Source organism: Microcebus murinus, chromosome 4 (genome assembly GCF_040939455.1).
Source record: "Microcebus murinus isolate Inina chromosome 4, M.murinus_Inina_mat1.0, whole genome shotgun sequence".
NCBI lineage: Eukaryota > Metazoa > Chordata > Mammalia > Primates > Cheirogaleidae > Microcebus > Microcebus murinus.
In genome coordinates, this window is record NC_134107.1 from 12646144 (window position 1) to 12672412 (window position 26269).

A 26269-nucleotide genomic window follows, 5' to 3' on the forward strand; every position below is an offset into this window, starting at 1 on the left:
GTGCTGCCCTGCGCAGTCCGCGCCCGTGGCGAACAGGAACATCAATTTGCTTCGATAGCCAAGAGTAAAGAGGCACGATCTGATTTATCAGTTTCTAGGAAACGCCCTCTGGTAGGAAGGCCGACAGCGCCGGGAGACCCAACATCCGCCCGTGACCCGGGCAGTGCCTGTATGGACGCCCTGGGGTCTCAGAGCGCTGGAAGGGGCCTATGGGTCTCGGGGATCCTTGGGTCCGTGCCCCGCGCCCCGGGACAGGAATGAGAGGCGGAGCTCTCGGAAACCCCTCGGTGATCACCGAGGCCGCAGGTTCTGGTCGAGGGTGGCGTCAGCGGCGGCGCTGGGGCACGCAGGCTCCGTGCGGGCGGCTGCGCGCGAAGCCGGCTTTGCAGACGCAGCGGAAAGAACCGCTCGTGTTCACGCAGCGCTCGCTCTTGCACAGCAGCCCGCGCTGGTTCAGCTCGCGGCACTCGTCGATGTCTGCAGGTGTGGGTGACAGGTGCGACTTGCTTAGCCTTGGGCCTGGCCGCTAGGTCCCATGCCCCGAACGCCCTACCCCCCACCCCCCCACCCGGTAGCCTGGCTCACCAACGCAGCGGGCACGGGAGGCGTCCAGCTGGAAGCCACCGGGACACTCGCACACCGCGCCGCCTGGACGCGGCACGCAGCGCCCGCTCACGCAGCGGCACTCGTCCGAGTCCTCCTCGGAACTGTCCTCCTCTGCGCAGGCCGGAGAATACAGACGTCAACACCGCCCCCAGCCCACGGCTGCCGCCCCTGGTGCTGCCCGCTCTGGCTGCCCTTACCTCTCGGGGGCTTCCCCAGCAGCAGGGGGCTCGTGTCCCAGAAGGAATTGCTCTCGCTCTGCGAGGTCGGGCACTGGGTCCCTGGGGGGGTGCAGGGCGGTAAGCGATGTCAGTGCACCTCAGCAGTCCCCATACTCCCTCCCCGCCATTCCTCCTGGACCAGCTCACCGGCGCCGCGCGGCGGGCACGGGCGACACTGAGCACCCCAGCCGCGGCCCTGGCGGCAGCAGCAGTCATCGAAGGTGACGGCAGGCCCGGCGAGGGGGCCCGCGCACATGCCGTCCTCTCCGCGCTGACTCCAGCACACGTCGCGCCGCTCCGGGGCGCGCTCTGCGGACGGGATAGACGTCAGGGAGGAGCCCGAGGCCGCGAGCGCCCGCCTCCGCTCCACCCCACCTGCGCTGGGGCTGGGCCTCAGGGCAGCACCCGACAGACAGGCCCCTGAGTTGAGTCGGCCCAGGCCATGCTCACCGGCCGGGCTCTCCTGGAGCTGGCAGTCGCGGCCGGAGGGCCCAGGCACCCAGGGCAGGCGACACTCGCAGCGGTAGGAGCCTGGCAGGTTGACGCAGCGGCCAGGACGGCAGGCTGCCGGGTCCTGGCACTCGTCCACGTCTACGGCAGCGAGGGGACGGACGGATGGGGGTCCTGTCACAGCATGGCCTGGGCCCCCCGCTCCCATTCCGATTCCCCGTCCCGGGCCTCACCCATCTCTTCCGGGTTCAGACACTGGCGCTGCGCCGGGCTGTACTCGGCCGGGGGCGTGCAGGCGCAGCGGTAGCCGCCGCGCGTGTTCTCACACACTCCGTTCCGGCAGTTGGATTCGTCCAGACACTCGTCCACGTCTAGAGGAAAAGCATAGGTGGCAGGGGCAGGTCGGGGTGGCTGTGCGTGTCTCCCCGCCGCTTCCATGGCCACTGGGGCGGCTGCGCTCACCCACGCACTCCAGCAGGTTCCCGTCATAGTAGAAGCCCTGCTTGCAGTAGCACTCGTAGCCCGGCTGCGTGTTCACGCACTTGCCCTCCTTGCAGATCTCCGCCCCGAACAACATGCACTCGTCGATGTCTGCGGGGTGGTAAACTGTGGCTGGGGGGCTGGGCGGGGTCGATCGCAGGGACAAAGCCCACTCTGGGGGAGTGATGGGGCGGGGCTTCCTGGAGCGGCGGGGCAGGTGGGAAAGGTGCGGGGCGGGCGCTGATCTACCGAGCCCCAGGGCTGCCCGAGCTAGCCAAACCAGGGCGGGTGGGGGGAGATGGGGCGTGTGGGGCTTACCGCGGTGGGCTGGGATGCCATAGTTGACAATGTTGTTGTCCTGGGTGTAGCCCTTTCCGTCGGGGCAGAGGCTGTGGAACTCAGCTGGGGGGCGGGGAGAGCGGGACTGAGCACTAGCGTCCCGGCCGTCGGAGTTCTCGGCCTCATTTCCCAACTACCCCACGCGGAGCTATTTTCCCCCATTCGGTTTACAGAGGAAGAAACTAAGGCTCTGGGAAGGGGCCTGCGCACTTCCTGACCTGAGCTGTAGACTGGGCAGGGATAGATTTCGCAGTGGTCCCCCCAGCCAGCCCCAAGTGAGCAGCAGCACTCCTGTTGGGTGACGTTGGTAGCCAATACGCTGTCGCAGAACACCGTGTCATCGAAGTTCAGATAGCACTCCTTCTTGTGGTGGGGCTGCTCCACCTCTGAGGGGGGGAGGGCAGCTCAGGGGCGTGCAGACACACTGCCTTTGACCCTATACTCACCCTACCCGCCAGCCCCAGCATCTCTCTGCCCCCAGCTTGCCCCGCTCCTCATAGCCACCATGTGACAGCCAGCCCTCTTCCACAACCTGACGTTTTGGACCCTTCCAGGTCTGGCCCCACCAGGCAGGCGCTCCCAGGCAAAGAGGGTGGGACCAGGACATGTCTCTGAGCCCCAGCTGCAGCTCAGGGGCATTGTCTAGCCTGGGAGGGAGCTGGGAGGACACTCACCCTCACAACCATGCTGGTCCTGGGTGGGAGTGAAGCCCTCATCGCAGACACAGGCGTAGGAGCCCTGCAGGTTCTCACAGGCCCCGTGGGGAAGGCACAGGCCCGGGTCCTGGCTGCACTCATCTATGTCTGGAGGGCAGGAGTGGCTCAGAGGAAACCCAACCCCTTCTTCCCTAGGGCTGTGCCCTGAGGGCCTCACACAAGTTCAGAACCCGAATTTCCACTTTGATTTCAAAGTACACACAACAGGTAGTCCACTCCTGTCTGTCTGTGCATGTGGATAGGAGCATGTGCATTTGCTGCTGTCATTCAAAAAACCTTTAGGGGCCCCCACTGACAATAGAATAAAGTCCTAACTCTCAGCTTGGCATTTGAGGACTTTTAGTTTGGGCTCCCAATACCTTTAAAAGTCTCATCACCCTTTATTCTAAGCCCCCACCCCACCTGTATGCCCAAGGCACACTTGTCTATGCTCCTCTAAAAATGCAACTAGCTCCTTCCAGATCTCTGTACTTTGCAAATACTGTTCTTTGGGCCTGGAATACCATCTTGTGCCTTTCTCTGCCTAGGGAACTCCTACTTATGCTTCAAGTTCCAGTTCAACAGTGACCTCCTCACTGCGATTAATGTAGTCTAGACCTTTCCTGGCACCCAGCAGCACCCTGAATTGTGAGAATCAATTTCAATGTTGGCCTCCCCCAGCTGGGAGCCCTGGGTCCTTGCTGAATACCTAGTACACCGCCCAGAACCTGGCAAAGAGTGGGTGCTCAGTAAACCCTTGTTAGATGAAAGCATGTTCAGGTGAGTCGGTGGGGAAGACTAATATGTTAATATCTGTAAAGAGCCTAACAGAGTGGCATGTAGTAAGCACCACAGAAGCACCCACCACCGTTGTTACTGTGCTCATTGCTCTTTTAGATGAAAAAGTGGAAGGCTGAGTGAGTGGATGGAGGGATGGAAAGACAGAAAGGTCACAGTGTGTCTAGGGGATTACTCTTCCCTGCCACACCCCTCAGGAGCCCTCAGCCAATCCTCCATACCTTGGCACTTCCTGCCACCCACCAGCCGATGCCCCTGGGGGCAAAGACATCTGTAGGAGCCATTGGTATTGATGCAGTCGCCCCCAATGCAGGCCGCAGGGAAATCACACTCATCAATGTCTGTAGGGGATCAAGGGAGTGGAGAGTCTCAGGGGCTGAACCCTCATGCACAGCCTTAGGCTGCCCAAGCTTTCCCCCAGACCCCCGGGTCGGTGTCGCACCCCTATACCCCATCTGGGATCTGGATGGGGACTGGACTTGGGCAGCAGGGGTCCTGGGGTATGGAGGGACAGGTCAGCAGCCTGGCTCTAGGACCTCTCACCCTCACAGCGGCTCCGGTCCCTTGACAGATGGTAGCCAGAGAGGCACTGGCACTGGAAGGATCCTGGCGTGTTGGTGCAGATGCCATTGTCACACACGTCACCAGCCTCACACTCATCCACATCTACAGGGCACAGGGGGTGTCAGAGGGCCAAGCTGGGGGCTCTGCTTTTCCCACTCCTGCCCATGGCCTGGAGCCCCAGAGCTGATGCCAGCAGTGCTCAGGAGTCGTGTGGGGCACTCACCCTGCTCCTGGGTGGCACGCGGTGCCCTGGCAACCAGGCCATGTGTCACCAGGTCCCTGGGCCAGGTCTGATGCTAAACAGCTTCCCCACCCTTCCTCCACCCTCACTAAACAAGAGGCCCCTACCCCACCCTCTCTCTCATCCTGCTCTAGACGCCCTTGCCCCGCTGCTTCCACTGCTGCTCCCACCCTTCCCTCACCTGCCACAGCTCCCTTCTTCCCTGCAGGTAAGCTCCCCTACGTCTTCGTCCCTCCCACAGAAGAGTTGTTTCTGCTCATGCAGTAAGTGAACCTGACTCTCCCTGAAGACACGCTTTCCTGCAGTCCTCTCTGGTGGAGCTGGTCGTTGCCCACCCCCCAGCCCCCTGCAAGCCACAGCTCTTAGTCTGAGGTGCGACTGGCCCCACACCAGCCTCCACCCCGCGTTGCTGTCAGCACCCTCATCCTAGCTCCTCTCCCTCTGTTTTGCTCTCCAGCCCAGGAGTTTTCAACAGCCATGTGGATGACCGGGCCTCTAACCTCACATTCCTGGATGTCTCTGCTTCTGTGACCTTCCCCTCAAGGCCAGCCACTGACTCTAAGGGCCCTGAGGGGCTTTCATCACTCAGAGGTGCCCCACCCTAGGGCCCTCAGAGGCTGCTTCTTTCCCACTGCCTCTGCTGTCCCCAAGTCCCCCACTCTGTATTCTCTCTCTGAGGGCCTGTGGCTTGCCCCTCAGTCCCCTGAGCTTGCCCAACACTCCCAGACTCTGACACCCCTCAGCCTGACCTCAGTGCTCACTGTGAACTCCCATCCCTGAGCCCAGGAATGCCTCTTCTTCCTCCTCACTGGTCTGGCACAGCCCAGCCTCCAGTCAGAGCTGTGGCCTCCAGATCCTGGGTGCCAGGTGGGGCTGCAGCCAGCCACCAAGCTGAGCACACTAGGCCACGGCCAAACACTCCAGCCTCCGTGGTCCAGCCAGATCCTCAATGTGGCCAGTGCCTCCCTCTCAACTCCTCTCAAGCCCTGACTTCTGCAAAGCCCCTGGGCAGCCCCACGCTCTTGGGCACTTCCAAACTGCCACGGTCCTCCTCAAGTCCCTACTTAACTAAGGCCCTTCACTGTTTATTGAGAGAATTAAGGGTAATCACCCTCAAACCCCTGAAAATCATTATCTACGCCCACTCCCCTTTTGCTCCTGCTCTCCTGTCCATGGCCAGCCACCCGCTGACCCTTCCCTCCTCTCCTAGCCCTGTGGCCCTGGTCAGCCCCTCACCCGATTTCCTGGCATCTCCTCCTCAGCCTCTATTTCAAAGCCCCACTCCCATGAACCCAGGTCTCACTCTTTCTCACCTGCTGCCAATATCCTACCCTCCACCCCCATAATGCCACAGAAGCCACCATGCCAAGGCCACTAGAGACCTTCTTGTCTCATAGTTTGTATTTTACAAGATCCTTTCTACTGCACTTAGCTCATTCTCCTTCATCCTTGGAAGTCTCTCCTCCCCAGCTTCTACAGTAGCCCACAGTCCACTGCCATCACCCCGCCCAGCTCCTCTCCCACTGCCTGCCCCTGCTGTGTCGGTGTCCACAAGGCTCTGCCAGATGCTCCTCTTACCCCATCCACCCTCCTTGGCACAGCAGGCCCACCCTAAGACTCCATAGCACCCACAGTCCACAGTCTATGGTTCCAAGCCAGTAGGTCTGGCCCAAGACTCTCAACCCACAAGGCCCACCTTCTCTGCTGGCATCTCCAACTGAGAGGCCTACAGGGACCAGCCACTCAACTTGTCCAACAAAGAGCTCAGCATCTTCCCTCCCTAACATACCCACCCCACCCCCTGGGACCCTATTCCAGTGGGCACCACCACCGGAGTCACTTGGAGGATCCATCACCCCCCTCTCTCCTTTACCCTGACATCCACTCAACAAGCCTGGGTAATTTGTTCTAATATTTCTCTGATACCACATCATCACATAGCCATCCTGAGGCCACTACTCTCATCTCATCCACCACCACCAATCTCTGTCCTGAGTCTCTCCAACAGACCTCCAGGCACCCTCCACACTCAGCAGCAGCGAACCATCTAAAACAAATGGCAAATCTTGTCACTCTTCCCTTTAAAATGCTTCAGGTGCTCCCCAACACCTTCAAGATGAATCTCAACTTCCTGGGCAGGGCTAGGGGCTCTCCAAAGGGTAGGGACCTGCCCCACCCCAGCCAGCCTCAGCCCCCATCCCCTGGTCATTCCTTACAGTTCCCTGCACACCCCCTACTGTTTTTCACCTGAGTAGCCAAAGAGTCCTCTGCCTGGTGTGCTGTTCTATCTCATCCTTCTTTGCTTGGCTAATTCCTGTTGATCCTTTATGATAACTCAGGCCTTCTTCCTCCCGTCCCGCTGGTGTTTCCAAGAAGCACCCTAGCTCCATCCAGGCCCAGCCCTGCACTCTACAGTCTGTTTTACATTCCCCAGTTTCTCTTAATCTCAGCCTGCCTCTTCGTGCATAATAAACATGAGTGTAGGGAGGACTACTAATGCCTCCCTCCATTCTTTGATATCTTTTTTCCTTTATATTTATTTATTTTTTCTTTGTTTTTCTGTTTTTTGTTTTTTTTGAGACAGAGTCTTACTCTGTTGCCCGGGCTAGAGTGCCATGGCGTCAGCCTAGCTCACAGCAACCTCAAACTCCTGGGCTCAAGTGATCCTTCTGCCGCAGCTTCTTGAGTAGCTGGGACTACAGGCATGTGCCACCATGCCCAGCTAATTTTTTCTATATTTTTAGTTGGCCAATTAATTTCTTTCTATTTTTTTTTTAGTAGAGACGGGGTCTCGCTCTTGCTCAGGTTGGTTTCGAACTCCTGACCTTGAGTGATCCACCTGCTCGGCCTCCCAGAGTGCTAGGATTACAGGCGTGAGGCACCACGCCCGACCTTTTTTTTTTTTTTTTTTACACTTAAATAACATGCTGTGCAAACGCAGCTTTTCTCTGAGAAAGGGAGCGACTGGATCAGAGAACCGGGGGATGAATTAGCCACCTCCCGCCAGCCGCCGGAGAGCCAGGGAGACCCGCTCCCCGCTTCAGCGGCAGGGCTGCCCGGCCCGGGCGGGGGCTCACCCACGCAGCTGCGGCCGTCGGGCGCTGGCGCGTAGCCCTGGGCGCACGTGCAGCGGAAGGAGCCCGGGAGGTTCTCGCACCAGCCGGGAGAGCAGGGGCTGCCCTCGGCGCACTCGTTCACGTCTGCGGCGGAGTGAGCGCGTCTCAGAGGCTGCCCCACTGGGTGGCCGCGGGACACTCCGGTGCCCGGAGAACGGCGACGGGGTGCGGGTCTTCTCCGCGCGAGGCGGTGGGCCCGCCTCTATTCTCAGGAGGCCACGCCCCCGAGGCGCCGCTCACCGGCGCTGGCCCCGCCCCGCCCCATCCGGAGCCAGACCCGGGCATTACCCGGAAAGCCCCGCCCACTAGCCTTCCAGGCCCCGCCTTCTACCCTATCCGGGACCCAGGCCCCGCCCTCACCGCGGCAGGCCCCGCCCCCCTGGCTGCGGTAGCCAGGTTGACAGGCGATGCACTTGAAGCTCCCGGGTTTGTTCTCGCATTTGCCATCCGGGCAGGTGCTCGGGTCCCGGCATTCGTCGATGTCTGCGCAGGAAGAAGGCGGACCCATCTGGGGACAACGTGGCTTGCCCAGCGCTCCGGGTCCTCGGCAAGGCCTCCCTCCGTCACAGATCAACAAGCCAAACCCGCCGTCTGGCTCCAAGGCCCTAACCTCTCCGAGGCCAGAACAGGGCGGAGACAGGAATGCAGGCCCGCCGCCCCCACCCCAGGTGGAGAGACAGCTGAGGCTCCCCGTTTGGTCTGGATGGGGCCCCTCACCTTCGCACACAGGCAGTCGGGAGGCTTTGAGCCGGTAGCCGGGGTAGCAGTTGCACTTGTAGTGACCGGGAAAGTTGATGCAGAAGCCGCCGTCGCCGCACAGGTGGGGCTTGGCGCACTCGTTGAGGTCTGAGCGGGAGGAACGAGGCACGAGGAGGGGTATGGTGGGGCAATGGAGGGGATTGCACAGCGGTCCGGAGGACAGCCCGCCCCACCCAGTGCCGCCCCGCCTTGGTGGCGCTCACCCACGCACGAGCGCCCCCCGGCGCCCACGTGTAGGCGGTAGCCGCGGTTGCAGTGGCAGTTGTAGGAGCCGCCGGTGTTCATGCAGATGCCCCTCCCCGGGCCACACGGCTCCGCCTCGCACTCGTTCACGTCTGAGAAGGACGGGGCGGGCCAAGAAAAGTCAAAGGAGTGTCTTGAGCAGGGTTCTCCCCTGGCTATCCGCCCGCACGCACGCCCCACACTCACCCACGCAGTAGCGGTGCTGCGGATGCGACCGGTAGCCGGGGTTGCAGTGGCAGGAGTAGTCTGGGGGCCCTGGGACACACTCCCCGTGGCCACATATGTTCTGGTTCAGTCGGCACTCGTCTGTCTCTGCGGGCACGGCCGGGTCAGGGAACATTCACCTCTGCCACATCCCCAGGGCAGACCTGGGCACCCCAATTCTACTGACCCAGATACCTGACCCGGTCATACCATGACCTCAGGTTCCTGCACAGCCATACTCCAACCCTAGAATTTCGGGTACGTCCATCCCAGATAACCCCAATATAAAGACCCAAGCTAGCTCCAACCAGGACTCCAGGTCTCTGACATCCTCTCACCTCAGTACCTTGATACTTCCATTCCCCACTCACTCTAAGGCCTGACCCCAGTCACCTCAAACCCAACTACATCCCCTCAGGGCCCCTCAGTCATCCCAATATCCCTTAACACACAGCCCCTAAGAAAGCTGTCCAGGGGCCTTGTCCTCTGCACCCCAAAGCCCCCAGGGCTGCCACCTTCCACCTGAGCCCTCACCCCAGGGGCTCATGTAGGCTCAGGCTGCCAGCTCCTTGTGGCTTTGCCACACCCACAGACATGGGCTTGGATCTGGCTCAGCTATGTGACCTGAGGGAAGTTACTGAACCTCTCTGAGTCTCAGTGTTCTTATTTGGAAAATGAGGCCAATGATGTTTCGTACACTTCACATAGTATGAGAAGGTTAGATGATACTTAGCATGTAAGTCTTCAGACAGAGCCTGGCACAGAGAGGTTACTCAATCTGAGCTAGCAATTTTGATGTCCAAAACCCTGCAGACACTTCCCAGAACCTGTGGCATCAAACCCAAGCCTCTCAGCAAGACTCCGTGCATTGGACTTCCCCTGGTGCAGACACCAGCCTGTGTGGCTTCTCCCTCCTCTGCCAGTGTGTCATGCTCCCATGCCTTTGCCCAAACATAACTTGCGTTGGGAGGTCCTTTTCCCCAACCTGCATGCCCCTCCTTTCCCCACTTCTACTCTGGAATTTCTAACAGTCTTTAAAACTCTACTCAGAAAGCCTCTCATGGCTGCCCTACATATTATCACAACCCCAGACTTCCTTCCTTCTGCTCTGATTTATTTTCTCATAGCATTTTTGAGACATACTAGATTTTTACTTATTCATCTTTTTGTTGCCTTTTGTCTGCTCTTTTTTTTTTTTTTGAGACAGAGTCTCACTTTATTGCCCAGGCTAGAGTGAGTGCCGTGGCATCAGTCTAGCTCACAGCAACCTCAAACTCCTGGCTCAAGCAATCCTCCTGCCTCAGCCTCCCAAGTAGCTGGGACTACAGGCATTCGCCACCATGCCCGGCTAATTTTTTGTATATATATATTAGTTGGCCAATTAATTTCTTTCTATTTATAGTAGAGACGGGGTCTCGCTCTTGCTCAGGCTGGTTTCAAACTCCTGACCTCGAGCAATCCGCCCGCCTCGGCCTCCCAGAGAGCTAGGATTACAGGCGTGAGCCACCGCGCCCGGCCTTGTCTGCGCTTTAAGGACAGGAAATGTTTGTCTGTTTTTGTTCATTGCAGTATCCTCAACACCTGAACAGTGCCTGGCACATCGTAGGTGTTCAATAAATATTTGTTGAGTGAATGAATGAATGAATGCCCTTAGACAGGGCTGACCACCATGCTACCTGGGGCATTTGAGGGCAGGGTGGGATCTCTGCTGTTTACTGGGGCTTCCCTAGCACCCAGCCCTGGATAAATATCAGCCTATTGGCTCTAGAGAATGACTGCAGGGGGAAGGGGAGGGGAAAAACTAACGGGGGTGTGGCCTATCCAGGGCGTGGCCTTGCAGGTGGGCCTTACCTGTGACCTGAGTGGGAGCAATCTCCACGGCGCTGCGGGAAGGGGGCAAGTCCGGCAGGAACCAGCGCATGGTGGGCGGCGAGGGGCGGGAGATCAGCTCTGCAGGCAGCAGTGCACGCTTGTCAGAGGGTGAGGGCCACTGAGCCTCCCTTCTTTCAAGCCTTCAGCTTGGGCACATCACACCCCACCTTCACTGCCCCCCAGTACTTAGGCTGTGAACTCCCCCTATCCAGCAACTTAGCCCCTGAGAGTTCATCCCTGCAATGCCCAGCTCACCAGGGTAGGGCCGGGCAGGAGACGTGGTGGCAGTTGGGTGGCTCTGCTGCACCGACCGCTCCTCACTCACTGGCTGCGGGTGACAGCAGCATGAGCCCTCCATGTCTCCCTCACCTGTCCCACCCCTCCCACCTGGGCTCTCATACTCACTGAGTCTGTGGTCACCCCTAGAAGGGAAGAGAAGATGAGGCCATTAAGTGTTTGGGTAGGAGAAAGGAGTCAGGTCTGGGCTCACCAGCTGAGTATTTGTGGTTAGGGTCTCTAAGAGTTCAGCAATCATGTCTCCGGGTCAAGGGTCAAGGGTTAGATCCAGGGTTATGATGTGTTTGCATAGTGGTCAGGGACTCTGGTCTGGGGAGCAATGGCTGAGCAATCCTTGCGTTACAGATCAAGGTTTAGGAGGTTACAGCTCAGTCTCAAATCCCTGGGTCAGGGGTCCGGGGGTCAGATCTGGAGGTCACTGGTTCGGTCTAAGAACAGAAAGGGTCAGGCCAGACCTCTCTCCTCCTCTGTGTCCTCAGGTGGTGGCGCCTGGCTGGGGCTCTCGGGGTGCTGCTGGGGCTTGGGTGGGCCGTCGGGGTGCAGGAAAAGGGAAAAGTCGCTTTCGCCCTGAATGGTGAGTGTCTGGTGGGAGGTGAGGATGTGGTACCCCTTCCCGGCTGGGCAGATCTCCTTGAAGGCAGCTATGGCCAAGACAGCAGACACAGAGGTGAGCATTTCCTGGACAGGTACATGGACAGACACCCATCCCCACCCCTGCCCTACATGCCCCTGGCTCACCAGTGCCATCTGCGGGGCAGCGCTGACACCGCGCGCCCCAGGCCTTGCCCACACTGCAGCAGCAGAGCTGGCGGGTGAGGCGCGTGGTCAGTGGGTGCTGGCACTGGTGCTCAGGGCTCACCAGGCGGAAACACAGGCTCTTCTCCTCCGGCTTGTCCGCTGCAGGGGAGTGGGGGGCATGGGAATCTGGGCCTGAACGCTGCCACGACCCTCTGCCTGGCTGCTCCAGACCTGTCTCTCTGGCCCAGACAGCACTTGATCCCCATGTAGCCCCTGACCTCACATGATCCTGAACTCATATGACCCCTAAAACTTACGTGACCACCAACCCCATTGACCCCTGGTTCTGACTGCTCTGGACTTCACCCCTCCTGTCTATCAAGCCTATGATCATAGGACCCTGACTCCATATAATCCCTGACCCCATGTGACCTTTAACCCCAGATCTCACATGACCCCTGACCCCACTGATCCCTGATCCTATCTGTTCTGGGCCTTGGTTCTCCTGCAGTCAACCCCACTCTGATCTCTTGTGACTTCTGACACTTGCTGCTTGGAGCCTTACCCTTCCCACCCATGTCTTGTGACCTCCCAGAAAACAGAGCCCCCCAGTCTCACCAATGCACTGCGTGCGGGAGGGGCCCAGGCTATGGCCAGGTGGGCAGACACAGCGATAGGAACCAGGGTTGTTGAGGCAGTCACCATGGCGACACATGCCTGGCATTGCACACTCGTTGATGTCTGTAAAAAGTGTAAGTTTGGTCCCCCCAGTCTGGGACCATATGACAGCAAGCTGCTCCAAGAAACTCAGCCTCCTGCTCCAGCCCCGCCTCCTCCCCCCCAACTTAGGAACCCCCCAGTGACAGCTGGCCCGCCCCTGCAGCCCACAGAGTCTCCTGGCTGGCCATACCCTGGCAGTGGGTGCTGTTGAGCCTCTTGTATCCCTGGGGGCAGTCAGCGCCTACCTCCCCACGGACGGGCCCTGGCTTCTGCACCCCTGTGTCTGCAGAGAGAGGGTAGCAAGGCAGGGGGTGACAAGGAGGGCGCTGGAGGGGGCAGAGTGGGATGTAGAGAAGAATGTGGGGCGGTGGGGAGGGTCCACTGGGTGGGGGATGCCCACTGAGCCCAGGCACTCACACTGCAGCTGGGGGCACTTGTGACACTTGCTCTGGCCCCAGGCGGTGCCAATGCTCCCACAGCAGTCTTCCTGCTTGGTGAGGCCTGGGAGAGGGTTGCTGCCACACTGCGGGGAGGACATGGGGACAGGTCACAAGCTCCCCACCCCTACTTACCTCCCCCCTGAGGAGGCCCTTTTCCTTGCTGCCACACCCTCCCACCCCCCCACCCCATTTTTATGGTTTTAGGCAGTCTGGGTTAGGGCAGAGTGGCAGGGCAACCCTGAGAGAAGGAAGGGCTGTCCCGTGGGGACTGGATGCACTCACGGGCTGCTTGGGCAGCGTGTCCTGGAAGCAGCGGCCCAGGGGCTTCTGGGTGGGTGGCCGGGGGTGTGGGGGCTTGGGGTGTGGCAGCAGGTGCTGTGAGGGGGCCGGGCCCTCCGAGTTCGGGCCCTCGATGCGGTGCACCTGGACAGAGGCCTCGGGCGGGTGGTGGACACGCACGTTCACCACAGGGGGCGGGGCCTGCACTGGGGGCGGGGCGCGGTGGCCTCAGGGCTGCCCGCTGGCACCATGGGGTCTCAGGCTGAGCTCCTCCAGGGCTGGCCCCCTCCCGGGCCCAGCCACCATAGTGCCACCCACCTCACCCTACCCAGGCTTGCCCGTCACCTGGTACCTTCTGCTGAGATCTGTCCCGGCCCCAAGGGCACCAGGAAGGCAGCATGCTGGGCAGGGGCCCCCTCCCCAGGCCCGGGAGGGTCGGCGATCACCTGGACGGCGTAGATGGCATGCTTGCTGGCCACAGAGTCACCTTCTGGAGCCAGGGGCGGCAGTGCGCCTGTGGACAGGGCCCCAGCCCGGCCCAGCCCAGGGCCTGAGCCACCGGTGCCCCCACCAGCTCCTCCAGCAGGCACCTGGCAGAAGCGCCCCGTGAAGTCAGGAGGACACAGGCACTGGTTTCTTGAGGAGCACTGGCCACCGTTCATGCAGGGCAGAGGGCACACCACTGGGGAGAGGAGGTGGATCAGGGCCAGGGCACCCCTGCCCCCAGCCCCAGTCCCTCAGCCACATCCTGTCTCTTCCCCCTCCTCCCTACTTCCTTGCCACCACTGGCTCTGTCCTCCTTGGGAAGCTGGGTTCTGTAACACATCACACACATGGAAACTGGCGTCTACATCCCCCAACATCCTTATGCCCATGTTGGGTGCTGGAGTCTTAAGTCTCCAACTTAAACCCCAGCTAGGCCACGTGCCAGCTCCATGACCCTGAGCACCTTACTTCCCTGCCCTGTGCCTCAGGGTCCCTATTGACAGAGATGCTGTGTTATTAAATGAGGTGATGCTAGTGCAAATGCTTAACACGGGACCCATACACAGAGGGTGCTGAAAAAGTAGTAGCAAATGATGAGGGGCATCTGGCTTCCCCCAGGCCTCTCCTGGGTATCCTTCCCTCCTGGTGCCTCTGCCTCTTCTCCCCAAACACTCCCCTCGTTCAGGCCTTGGGCCTCTCCCTCCCAGCTCTCCCTCCCTCCTCCTTGCCATCCCAGGGCCCACACCTCACCACTGCCAAAGATGTCCACATCTCTAGTGACAGCCACAGCCTTCACCCTCTCCAGGACCTCTCTTGGGCACTTCCACCGAGGGGACACTGTCAGATATCAGCATCCTGCTTCCCCTCCCCCTCTTGACCTGGGATCACCACTGGGGAATCCCTGCCTGCCAGGTCATCCATGACTGCGCCTCAGGCTCTGTCCCTCCTGCTCCCGTCCGCCCAGTTACAGCTCTGCAATGTCCCATGAGTCCTCCTCCCCTCCTCCCCAGGGTCTCTGCCCCTCCAATGGCCACTTGGGGCCCTAAGTCCATGCACCAGCCCAGCCCCGCTCCTGCTTCCCAGGGTGGAAAGCGAGGGGTGCTGCACTCCTGGACACCCAAAGGGCCTCACAGGGATGGCCCACATCCGTGGCCATCGGGGTCGGACTAAGAACATCGCATCGCATCCCAGCCCAGCCCATCCTGCCTGGCCTCTGGGGACCAGGCCTCACAGGGCAGATGGGGTGTGTCCCTGGCCAGGAGAGGCAGGATTCTCTTCTTCCTGTCTCCCAGTGAGTCACTCAAAGCGGTGAGGGTGACCTCCCAGTGACACCCGCCCACTGTGGCCTGGGCACCAAGCCTGGGGGATGTGGGCAGCACCGATGGAGACAGCAGCCTGGGCAAGATGGCCAGGGAGCCTGGGAGCCTAGACACACATACACTCACACCCACAGTCATCTTGTCACTCACAGACTCATTCTGACACCAACACAGATTCACATAAACACTCCCTAACGGCGACTGGAGACACACACCCACGACAACGAAGAGACAGGTAGTTAGTCACAGTGGGCCACTCCAAAGCCTATGCATGTGCCCAGACATGCAGGGCCATGCACACCCCCATCTCATGAGAAACGGGAGGCTCGTGAGCAGGGTCCCTTAGGCCTGTGAACGGGTAAGTGAATATAGAAACATGTAAGAGGGGCTGTTTAGCTGGTGCCATCCCGGGCCAGGCCTAATTACCCTATCCAGGAGGGTAATTACTGCTGTGACACCTCCCCTAGCCTGGCCCACAGGGCCCTGCGGGAGGAGGGCCGGCCCCAGGCCTGGCCCTTTGAAGAGAGATGCGGGAGATGGGGTGGGTTGCAGGCTGACCCAGGAGGTCGCAGGGCTTGGGCTAGGGGTTGGAGGGACTCTGAGGGTCTTTGAGGCAAAGAGTTGGGAGCCTAGGGATGGCACAGGAAGAGGGACTGAGGACCCAGGCCAGATCTCACCTTCAGGCCTGCACCCCACTTCTTAGGCCTCAACACCCTCCCCCCTCAGACCCTGCCAGTAACCAACCCCCCTCCGTCCCAGCCACAAACTTAGCTCCTCCTCCCAGAGCATGCAGGTGTCTACCCCTGGCAGGCCCTACTTGAGACATTTAAAAGAGACTTTTCCTGTTTCTTCCAGCAAGTCTGTTTCTTAGGGGAATATTTACCCCTTCTCTGAGGCTTCCAGCCCCCAGCCTGCATCCCTCAACCCCCCACCCCCACCCCCGCGCGCGCTCTCAGCATGCAGCGCCTTCTGGGAAGCCTGTGACATCCAGGACCCCAGCACTTAACCCACACCGTAGGCCCCAACCCTAACTCAGAGCTTCAAAGCCCAGGCTCCCCAGCTCTGGCCCCCAGGACACCAGCCTTCCAAGCCCCTGCCATGGCCCCGGGTCCCCCGGGCCGCAGATCTCTGCTTTCTGTACCCCCGGCCCCCAGTCTCCTATGCCCAGGACTCCGCTATGTGTCCGGCATGGTCCTGGCGCCTGTCCTTCTCCGCTGCCCCCAGCCGTGGCCCCTGGCCCTCACCCACGCGGAAGCCGGAGCCCGTGAGCGTGTCGGTGCTGTGGCCGTTCTCTCCGATGAGCGTCATGTTGGAGCCCTGCTGACAACTGTCCCGACACTGGCCCTTAAGGCAGGTCCGCTTGCAGATCACGGGCGCAAAGACCACCTTGAAGCGCTCGCGGGCCAGCGCCCCGCCCCCGCCTGCGCCCCGCTCGCCGGCCGGTCCCCCCTCGGCCCCGCCGCTCGGGCCCAGCAGCGGCAGCAGCAGCAGCGCCAGCAGCCCCGCCGCCCCCGCCCCCGCCCCGCGCATCGCAAGGGCCAGGCCGCCAGCAGCCCCTCGGGGCCCGGGCATCGGGGCCGCAGGACCCCAGGGGGCGCGCCCGGGGCGGGGGCGAGGGGCCCGGCGCCCGAGGGGATAGGAAGCCGGAGCCCCGAGAGAGGGCTGGAGGGGGCAGCGAGGGCGCGGAGCAGAGGAAGCGGGCCGGGAGGGGACAGCAGGCGCGGGCGGGGGCGGGGGCGGACGAAGAGATGGACCGCGGGGAGCCCAGAAACTTCGCAGCCCCGGGAAGAAGCCTCGCCAAGGCCCCGAACTTGGGCAGGAGCGCGGAGGCCGGAGCAAGTTGAGGCGGAGAGGAGGAGCGAGGGAGAGGAAGGCCGGGCGGCCGGCCCGCTCCGCGCCTCCCCCTGGCCGGCTCCTCTCCCGCGGCCGCGGGGCAGCAGGAGCGCGGGGAGGACGCAGGGAGAAGTGAGCAGTTGTTTTCCCTGGCTGCAGCGCGGCGCGGCGGCGGCCAGGGGGGCTGGGACGCTGGCCCCGGGCCAGGGAGACAGTTTTTTCTGTTTAAAGCGTCGCCGCAGCCGCCCGGAGGAGCGAGGGTGTGCGGGCGGGCGGAGGCTGGGGGGCGGTCCCCACCGCGATGCCCGCCCCGGCCGGAACCCGCCGCCGCGCTGGGCCATTTCCAGAGGGCCCTCACCTGGGACCGTCGGGCCGGCCCGCCAGATTCCTCCGGGCGGGGCGGGGAGGCCTGCGTAGCCCTTCCCCCCTGCCCCGTTAACGCGGGAAACCGAGGCTGAGGGAGGACAGAGGGCCTTGCCCAGGGTCACACTGAGCTGGGAGGCCAATGGTGCTGGAGCCCAGGCCTGCCAGCTCTTCCCCAGTCTCCTCTGCACACGTGGGGGTCTCACAGCCCCCAAGTCACTTGTCGTTAGTACTGGTCCACTGCCCTCTAAGAAAAGGACCGAAGGGAGGGGACACCCTTTGGCTAGGGGCTCAATGAGGTCCCAGGGAAGGCTCATGGGGTCCAGAAGAGGAGCAGAAAGAACAAAGCTTGAAACCGGCCTCCCTGCCAGTCCTCCTCAATGGCTTTCTGGTGCCCACCCTGCCACCTCCCCCCTTTCCCCTTGTCTGGCCAGGCTGGCGGGGCTGGCTCTGGGCCTCAGACACTCTGGAATCGCCAAGGTCTGAGCTCAGGGCCTGGCCCCCTTCCCAGGCTAACAGCCGGGAAGAGAGGAGCGTTGCTCGAGGGCCTGGGGCTAGGGAGGGGCAGAGCAGGGCCCCTGGGCAGGGGTGGCAGGGGCTAGGAAGGGGTCTGGCGTTTGGTGGAGCCTGGAGAGGAGCCAGACTTGGCCACTGGGCTGGAAGGGAGGCTGTGGTGCCTGAGGCCCAGGCTGTACGGTAGGGCTTGCCAGGAGACCCCAGGATTCAGTATCTGATTCATAGAACTCAGCAGGGGGCGAGTGACCAGGGTACATCTGGGGAAGTATGCTGCCAAGTCAGGGCAGCACCAAATCCTCTCCTAGAGGGGCACCAGGGGTGGCAGTCTGATTTGGCAGGGGGTGAGACCTGGGCATGGGGTGGGTTCAGGGACGCACCTTCAGGCACACCTGTCCAAGGAATTCACAGTTGTTACTTTGAGGGTGAGTTTATTTGGGTAGCCTTGGGGCGACTGCGGGGAAACCCTGTAGCAAGCCTCTGCTTAGTGTGCTCAGGGCCTGTCAGTCCAGCCTGCTGCAGGGCTTGGGGGGTCAATCCCTGTGCCCCCAGGGACTCCCTGCTGCTGGATTCCAGGAGCGTGTGTGAGGGGCAGCCCCCACCCTCCCTGGGTTAAGTAATACCGAGTACTTAACACCTGCCAGGCACTCATCTGAACCTGACCCTCCCCTGCCTACAGCCTACTCACCTTGGAACACAGCGAACTCCAGGTTTAGAGTCCTAATCTCTCTAAGCTTCAGTTTTTGTGCCTGTGAAATGGGAATCTATTCATTCAACAAACTGAGAACCTACCCCATGCTAAGCTCTTGCCCACAAATAGAACCAATCCTGCCCTCCTGGGGCATCTGTGCTGGGGGCAATAGACATGTGAAAAATCAATTCACACATAACTGTGGCTACAACAGAGGTTGGCGCCATGACAGAGAAGAGCAGCAGCTGGGAGCAGGAGCAGTGGTGGGACCAGGGGAACAAAGGGACTTTTCCCCAGAAGCTGGAGGCTGAGCAGGAGTTAGCAGGAGGCATCTGAGCTGGGGAAGCCTGCGGGAGGAGGCTGGGAGGAAGAGACTGTTTTCGCAAAGGACTTGCAGGGTTAGTGGGTGGGCCAGAGAGCTGTGGGGGGACAGCAGCTGAGTTGGGGGGATGTAGGCTATGGTGAGGAATTTGGATTTCATTCTCATTGTAATGGAACTGTACCAAGGCAAGAGGGCATATGGCTGCCCTCTTGGAGACATACTGCTTGGACCCGTGGAGATGTATTTGGGAGGTAGAATCTAGAGACAGCTGAAGTGGAGGGTGCCTGAGAGGCAGGTAGTATGAATGGCCTGAGTCCTCGGCGGGTGAGGAAGAGGAGAGGCCGAGGAGAGGGAAACACAGGGAAGTGCCTATGGCTTTGTTTTGGACCTGCTGACTTTGAGATGCTTTTGCCTTGTCCAAGTGGAGACACCTGAACCCAGGAGTCTGGCGCTCAGACAGGACATCTGGCCTGGAGTCATAGGCTCAGGGGCCTCAGCATATGAGGGGATTTATGATGGTGGGAAAGGATGGGCTCACTTGGAAGAGAAGAGGGCCTAGGGTGAGCCAGGGAGGTCACCCTTCCCAGGCAAAAGACTCAGAAGGAGCAGCTAGAGGGAGCGGAGAGGACAGGCAGGAGCCTGGTGCAGGAAGAGCCAGGAGCAGTGTTTGGGGAGGAGGGTGTGGCCAGCAGTGTCTCAGGCTACTGAGGGTAGCTCTCAGGGGCTGCTGAGGGGACTCCGTGACAGGGAGCGATGAAAGCACCTAGCCCAGTAATAATGCTCAACAAATGTTACCTGTTATTCTCACAAATTCCTGAAGCTCTCAGGGCCCAGCAGGAAATAGCTGAAACCATCTGGGCTAGCAATGGAGGGAAGCCTTAGCATAACCAGGGAGGGCTGCCCCCCAGGCTGTGGCCTTCATTAGAGATTTCAGCACCTGTCCTGCCCCCACCCCGTACCCCTGCAGCCTTCAGGGAGGGCATCTTCCCGCTGCTACTCTGCTTCCTCTGGTCCCTCCCCCTGGTGCCAGAGTCACCTTTTAAAACCTAACTCCAGGTGGAGGGCAGGCACGGGCAATATACGTAACCTTAACATTTGTACCCCCATAATATGCTGAAAAAAAAAAACCAAAAACCTAACTCCGCCATGTTACTCTGCTGCTTAAGACACTTCTAGTGGCTTCCCTCTGCTTCCAGAACCTGCAAGGTCCTCTGTGTCTCTGAGATGCTGAGCTTGTTCCTCTGCCGGGGGCTGCTTTTCTGCCGCCAACTTCTAATGATCTTTCACGTCGGGGTTCCTGTGGATGTCGATCTCTAAAACAGCCATCCTGGAACCATTTGAGTCATGTCGCCTGTTTGTTTCCTCCCTGGTACTTGGCAAAGCCTGGAACTGTATTCTTCTTCGTTGGTTTGTTGACTTTCTTATTATCCATCTTACTGCTCTCCCAGGAAGGCACAACCTTGCCTCCAGATCCTGGAACAGGGCCTGGCACATATTGGGTGCTGACATTTGTGGGTTGATTATGAATGTTTGACCGTGCGCTTTACACTGTCATGTCATGTCCTCCCAGCCACCCTGCAAAGAGGAAACTGAAGCTCTGAAAAATAAGACAACTAGACTCAGGTCACCTGGTGAGTAAAATAAGGCGATTGAACCAAAGCCTGCCTGATCCAAAATCCATACAAGCTACTGGGGAGAAGAAGGAGGTGGTCCCACAAACATCCTGAAGATAAGTGGGTGAGGCTCCAAGGGCAATGAGGGGTTTTGCCTGAGTGGGACAAACAGGAGCCATGAGATCCAGGCCCAGGGAATGCTCAGATTACTCAAATGTTCTTGAGGCCCAGAATAGGCAATGAACTTGGCCAAGGTTGCACAGCCAGTCAACAGTAGAGCCAGGACTTGAACTCAGGGCTCCTAATGCCTCGATAAGGGATTGGCTGGACAGGGCAGCAGCAGCCCGCATAATGAACGCTGTGTCCCCAGGAAGCAGCATAGCATAAGGGTTATTTCCAGCATTATATTTCCTAGCTGCTTCATTTTGTGAATTGAGAAGCTTCTTTAACTTCTCTATGTCTCCATTTTCTCTTTTTTTTTAAGAGATAGGGTCTCACTATGTTGCCCAGGCTAGTCTCAAACTCTTGGGCTCAGGCCGGGCGTGGTGGCTCACGCCTGTAATCCTAGCTCTCTGGGAGGCCGAGGTGGGCGGATTGCTCGAGGTCAGGAGTTCGAAACCAGCCTGAGCAAGAGCGAGACCCCGTCTCTACTAGAAATAGAAAGAAATTAATTGGCCAACTAATATATATAGAAAAAATTAGCCGGGCATGGTGGTGCATGCCTGTAGTCCCAGCTACTTGGGAGGCTGAGGCAGAAGGATTGCTTGAGCCAGGAGTTTGAGGTTGCTGTGAGCTAGGCTGACGCCACGGCACTCACTCTAGCCTGGGCAACAAAGCGAGACTCTGTCTCAAAAAAAAAACAACAAAAAACAAAAAAACAAAAAACAACTCTTGGGCTCAAATGATCCTCCCCTCAGCCTCCCAAATAGCTGGGGCTATAGGTGTGCACTCAGCTTTTCTCAATTTAAAACAGAATCAATGAGCTAATATTTATGAGGCCTTTAGCAGATACCTGCCACATAATAGGCACTAAATATGTATTAGTTCTTTTCATTACTGTCTGGGTCTAGGAGCCAAGATGGGCTGAGTGGTGGGAAGTGAGTGGCTTGTGGGGAGGAGGAGAACTGCTATTCCATGAGGGCTGACTGTGTGTCAGGCTCTGTGCCACCTCCATGTGTCATTCCTCTGAGTTCTGAATGTCTTTGGGAAACTTCTAGACTCTGAGGAAAGAAATGGCTCTCGGAGAGGGGTGGGTAGGTAGAAGGGAAGGGGGCCACTCATCAGTTCTAAAGATGAGGGATGAAAGTTATGGGAGCCTGGAGGAGACAATTCTGCCCTAAAGCATCTCTTTGCAAAGACACTTTGAAAGTGGTTGTTATGAGTCTCTGTGATATGCCACTTACTGTGGGGACCAAGATGATGAGCACTGAGAGATGGGATTAGAAAATGAAAAGAACCTATCTTCACACTTGATAAATCAGAGAGGCTCTTTTGCCCTGCCACTCTTCTCCACCTCCCCAACACAGGACAAGTCTACCGGTGAGAGCTCAGGCTCTGGGGGTGCATGGGCTGCCAAGATGGAGTCCAGCCCTGCCACGTCCCAGCTGCATGGCCAGGGGTACATCACTTGACTGCTCCAAGCCTCAGCTTCCTCAACTGCGAGTTGGGAATCATAGTAAGATCCAACTCACAGTGTTATTAGCCTAAGGATAGAAGAGGTGCTTCATGGAAAGCTGTTAGCACAGTGCCCGTCCCAAAGAAAACACACACACAACTTTGAGTACAATTATTTTTATCATCCAGCCCTTTCCTGTTTCACGGAAGTGTCAGGTCAATTCACATTGCAGTGAAAAACAAGAAAAAGAAAAACGGACCCTGATTCAGCGCCTGTCAGCGTGGAAACACGATGATGTAAGTTACGGTTCACAGAGGCACGTGATGTGGCATAGGTCACTCGTTACCATGTGAACCTGCCCCACCAGAGGAACCAGTGGGTGGGGGGAGGCACTGTAATTGAGCTGTGTGTGAACATGCCATCCTGTGCTCTACCACATAGCAAAGGGCCTGACTACTGCCGTGTCATCAGTGCCACAGGGCGGGACAGATGTTGGGCTGGCTCACATGAAGGCATGATAAATTCTGTCGCAAGGGAAGGGTCTGAAAGAACCCAAGCCTGCTGCTCCCCAGACAGCTGGTCTGTCCCATGACTGCTGTGAATAGGCTTTACCCGCACACTTGTGAGGACCTTCTACGCGCCTGCCCCTTGTCAAGGACTGTGAAGGGTCTGAGATTTTACCCAACTCACGAACAAACAAGGTAACCTGCTACAGGTTTATGGATGCTTGAAGAAGACATGCGGGTCCTGGGTCAGAGACAAAGAACTGTATTATGGCACAGCAAACAGCATGAGCATCAGCATACTTATGTCAGTTCCCCATGTCCCCAAGCCCCAAGGGGGTGATGCCAGTGGGCTCCCACAAATGCCTACACACAGAGTGGATTGCATTATGGGAGAGGAGCCTAAGCTTAAGGACTCCAAAGCCAGTAAGCATGCCTGTCCTTTGCTCTGGAGGGAGACACTATCTCTGTCTTCCATGGCTGTTCACCATACAAATGTCCTTGAAAAGAGAGTCCAGAACAAAGGCAATCCATGCCTCACTTGCCATATGTGCAAAAATTCAAGAGACCCATAGAGAACTGTCTTACAATAATTTCCACTCCTCACTCTCACACGGTCTTGGCTTTCGCCGAATTTTTCCATGAGTACACCACTTCACTGGCAAATCTTATAGCTGATCAACGGAGGTTAGAACCAAATCTGTTCAATTTGTCACATACAGCATTTAATTAAGGCTTCCAGCAACAGGACTCTAAGCAGCAGGATAAGGCCAACATGCAGTACTGACCTCAACCATGCCCTCCAGAGACCCAGCTGAACAAATATATAAATCATCAGGTCTACCTTACAAAGCCAAGTGGCTTTCTCCTAAGTCACTGCATTGACTCCTCCACTTTGCCTGAAGCATTAATCCAGGCACAGCAGAACATACTACAATTGCACAGACTCTGCCATGACCCACAAGGAAGAAGTCCAGGGAAGAGAAGCATCCTGTCCAGGCATGGTGAGTGTAGAACCTTGAATTTTCAAAATTTCTCTACACCCTACCCCTCTCATTCTGATCATTATGGAAGATGTAGCCAAGAAGAGATGGCCCCATTCTGGCAACAGCTGCATTCAGTGATTGGGCTGCCTCACTGGGGTATGTGGACCAGGAGGAAGACCCAGAAATCTCGGTTTTTGAGGAGGCTCTTTCAGTACTCAACAGTCCCACATGCCTGTGGATGGTAGGAAGCATGGTCCACGAAATACCTTGACTGTCATTCCATTGTTGAGTGGCTTTGGGGATAAAAGGTGCCCCATCGTTAGACTTCAAATGTTCCAGAAAGCTGTACATATGACACAGATTAGTCTTGAAAACCACAGTGGTTTGGGGGAGGGGGAATAAACAAAAACAAAAAAAAGAAAAGAAAACCACAGTGGTGTGGCCAGAGTTGGCCGACCAGACTGAAACAGCACCACTCTAACACAAAAAAATGTGAGGCATCACCAATGACCCCAACAGGGATCAAAGGTCCCATGTGTTCAATCTCTCAGGAATAGCCTCCCTCACTGTGGGACAAACATATAAACTTCTGGCAAGAAGCACAAGTCTGGTATAGAGTAGTAGGCCCAATACAGCAGCATAGACTCCTTTACCTTGTGCCCATTCTGCGATGGTGGATAGGTTGCCATATCTGGTATAATGATAGATCCAGGAAGAAATGAAGACAATCTGGCCAGTTCAGGCTCAATCAATGCTTGATTCCAGTCAGTCTCATCAGAGAATGGGCCCTCGGCATGGGCATCTGCATAAGTGACCTAGACAGTTTGATCAGCTGTGATTTGTTTCCACAGTTAGCTGCAAACATTGTCATTCAAAGCCCTATATTGGGTGGCAGGGTCATTATTGTTGACATTATCTATTTCACATTTGAAGAGTCCTTGACACAGGCACATTACTTTCCAACTGGACCTGCAACGTTTGCACCCTCTGGCTGACCAGGCTTCAGCTAAAGTTATGTCATTTTTGTTGATTTTTTCCAAGAACTAACTTTTGGGTTGATTTTCACTATCACTTTTTCTGTTCCCTATTTCATTTATTTCCACTCTAATCTTTATTGTCTCCTTCCTTTCTGCTTGCTCTGAGTTTGGTTTGCTTTCTTCTAGTTTCTTAAGATAAAAGATTAGGTTATTGATTTGAGATCTTTTTTGCTTTTCCAATATAAATAAGGATAGCTATAAATTTCCCTCTAAGCACTACTTTGGCTGCATCCTATAAGTTTTGGCATGTTGTGTTTCTATTTTCATTCATCTCAAAGTATTTTCTAATTTTCCTAGCTCACAGCAACCTCAAACTCCTGGGCTCAAGCGATCCTCCTGCCTCAACCTCCCAAGTAGCTGGGACTACAGGCATGTGCCACCATGCCCGGCTAATTTTTTCTATATATGTATTTTTAGTTGCCCAGCTAATTTCTTTCTATTTTTAGTAAAGGCAAGGTTTCGTTCTTGTTCAGGCTGGCCTCTAACTGCCAAGCTCAAACAATCCACCTGCCTCGGCCTCCCAGAGTGCTAGGATTAAAGGCGTGAGCCACCGCGCCCAGCTGATTTCAATCTTTTTAAATGTATAGAGACTTGCTTATGGCCTAACATATACTGTGTTTCCCCGAAAATAAGACCTACCCATAAAATAAGCCCTAGCAGGATTTCTAAGCATTTGTGCAATATAAGCCCTACCCCAAAAATAAGACCTAGTGATGGGCGTGGCTACGCAGCATATCTGCACAACCCATGCATTTCGTTGCAGAGCGGTAAAGAAGACAAGCAGCCCTTCTCATCTGCCCCATCGTGACAGCTACTATCTGGTGGGGTGTGACCGGAAAGGTGTGGGCAGCCCCACCAAGAAGGTCGGCTCCCCCTGTCAGGTCCCGGCATCCTGTGCGTGATGCAGGCTGAGGCTTTGAGGGGAAAATAACACATCCCCTGAAAATAAGCCCTAGGGTGTCTTATTGAGAAAAAATAAATATAAGACCCTCTCTTATTTTCGGGGAAACATGGTAGTCTTTCCTGATGATTGTTCCACATACACTTGAGGAAAATAGAAGAGTTCTACCAGGAAATAGGTTCAAAGTCAGCTTCTAGACATTTCTCTGGTAGTTGCTAATTCTTCTCTGGATAGGGTTGGGGAATGGAGGGGTAGTTCCTCACAGTTAGCCTCAGGTCCGCTTCATTGTAACAACCAGTATTACGACTCATCCTGGGAATACTGAGGTTTCCAACACTTTTCAGACACCATTTATAGAGATGCCCACACACTAAACACAAATGGAGGGAAATTCACTGCCACCATGGACAAGAACTCTGCTGCTGCTGAGTGGAGTGTTCTACAGATGTCTGTTAGGACTCTGCTTGTCTGCTTGACTTGCACAGCTATGACTTTTTTTAAAAGGAGATAACCTTGATATGGGATATTTCTCCTCCCATCAGCATAATAACATCTCTTAAGTGTTTGCCTGTTTTAACATAAGGCTTGGGAAGTTTTCTAGGGCAGTGGAGCTGATCACAAGAATTTATCTAAATTTGTCTGGGTCAGTTTCTCATTCTCTACTGGGTCATCTTTATCAGCATTGTAAACCCAAACTAGGACAGAAAGAGATCTGATAGTATTCAATGTTTCACCTCTGGTTTCCTACAGCAGTTTATCTGTCTCAGGGAAATCTCCTTGAGAAGGACAAAGCTCCCTTACAGCCAGGACCCACTGGGGGAAAACAACAACTCTGAGACTCTTAACATCATCTCAGAATGCCTATAAGGTTGACATGATAGAAGGGCTGAACTGTAAGATAGCCCAGCTATTGACATTCTTCCTTAACAAGCATCACATACCTTGTCCCTCATCTCCCAAGTGAACCAGCCAAACTGCTAATGATTCATCTGTTTTTTGTCCATGGTGGCAGTGAATTTCCCTCCATT

General features: G+C 57.1%; 1 protein-coding gene across 1 annotated transcript; it reads right to left on the reverse strand.

Moving 5' to 3' along the window:
- Nucleotides 1–64: 64 nt before the first annotated feature.
- Nucleotides 65–16910, reverse strand: LTBP3 (latent transforming growth factor beta binding protein 3). The gene is made up of 28 exons (XM_012778075.2): nt 16109–16910; nt 13412–13741; nt 13063–13265; nt 12758–12863; nt 12531–12623; nt 12239–12361; nt 11621–11779; nt 11338–11523; nt 10991–11007; nt 10841–10913; nt 10565–10663; nt 8696–8821; nt 8470–8601; nt 8225–8353; nt 7868–7990; nt 7469–7591; nt 4130–4252; nt 3808–3927; nt 2768–2896; nt 2312–2479; nt 2073–2156; nt 1737–1865; nt 1508–1645; nt 1275–1415; nt 972–1133; nt 804–884; nt 586–717; nt 65–477 (listed from the first exon to the last, which is right to left on the reverse strand). Exons 1-28 carry the CDS (start codon nt 16434–16436, stop codon nt 326–328), a joined length of 3909 nt encoding a protein of 1302 aa, XP_012633529.1. The 5' UTR covers nt 16437–16910; the 3' UTR covers nt 65–325.
- Between the last annotated feature and the right edge of the window lie 9359 nt (nt 16911–26269).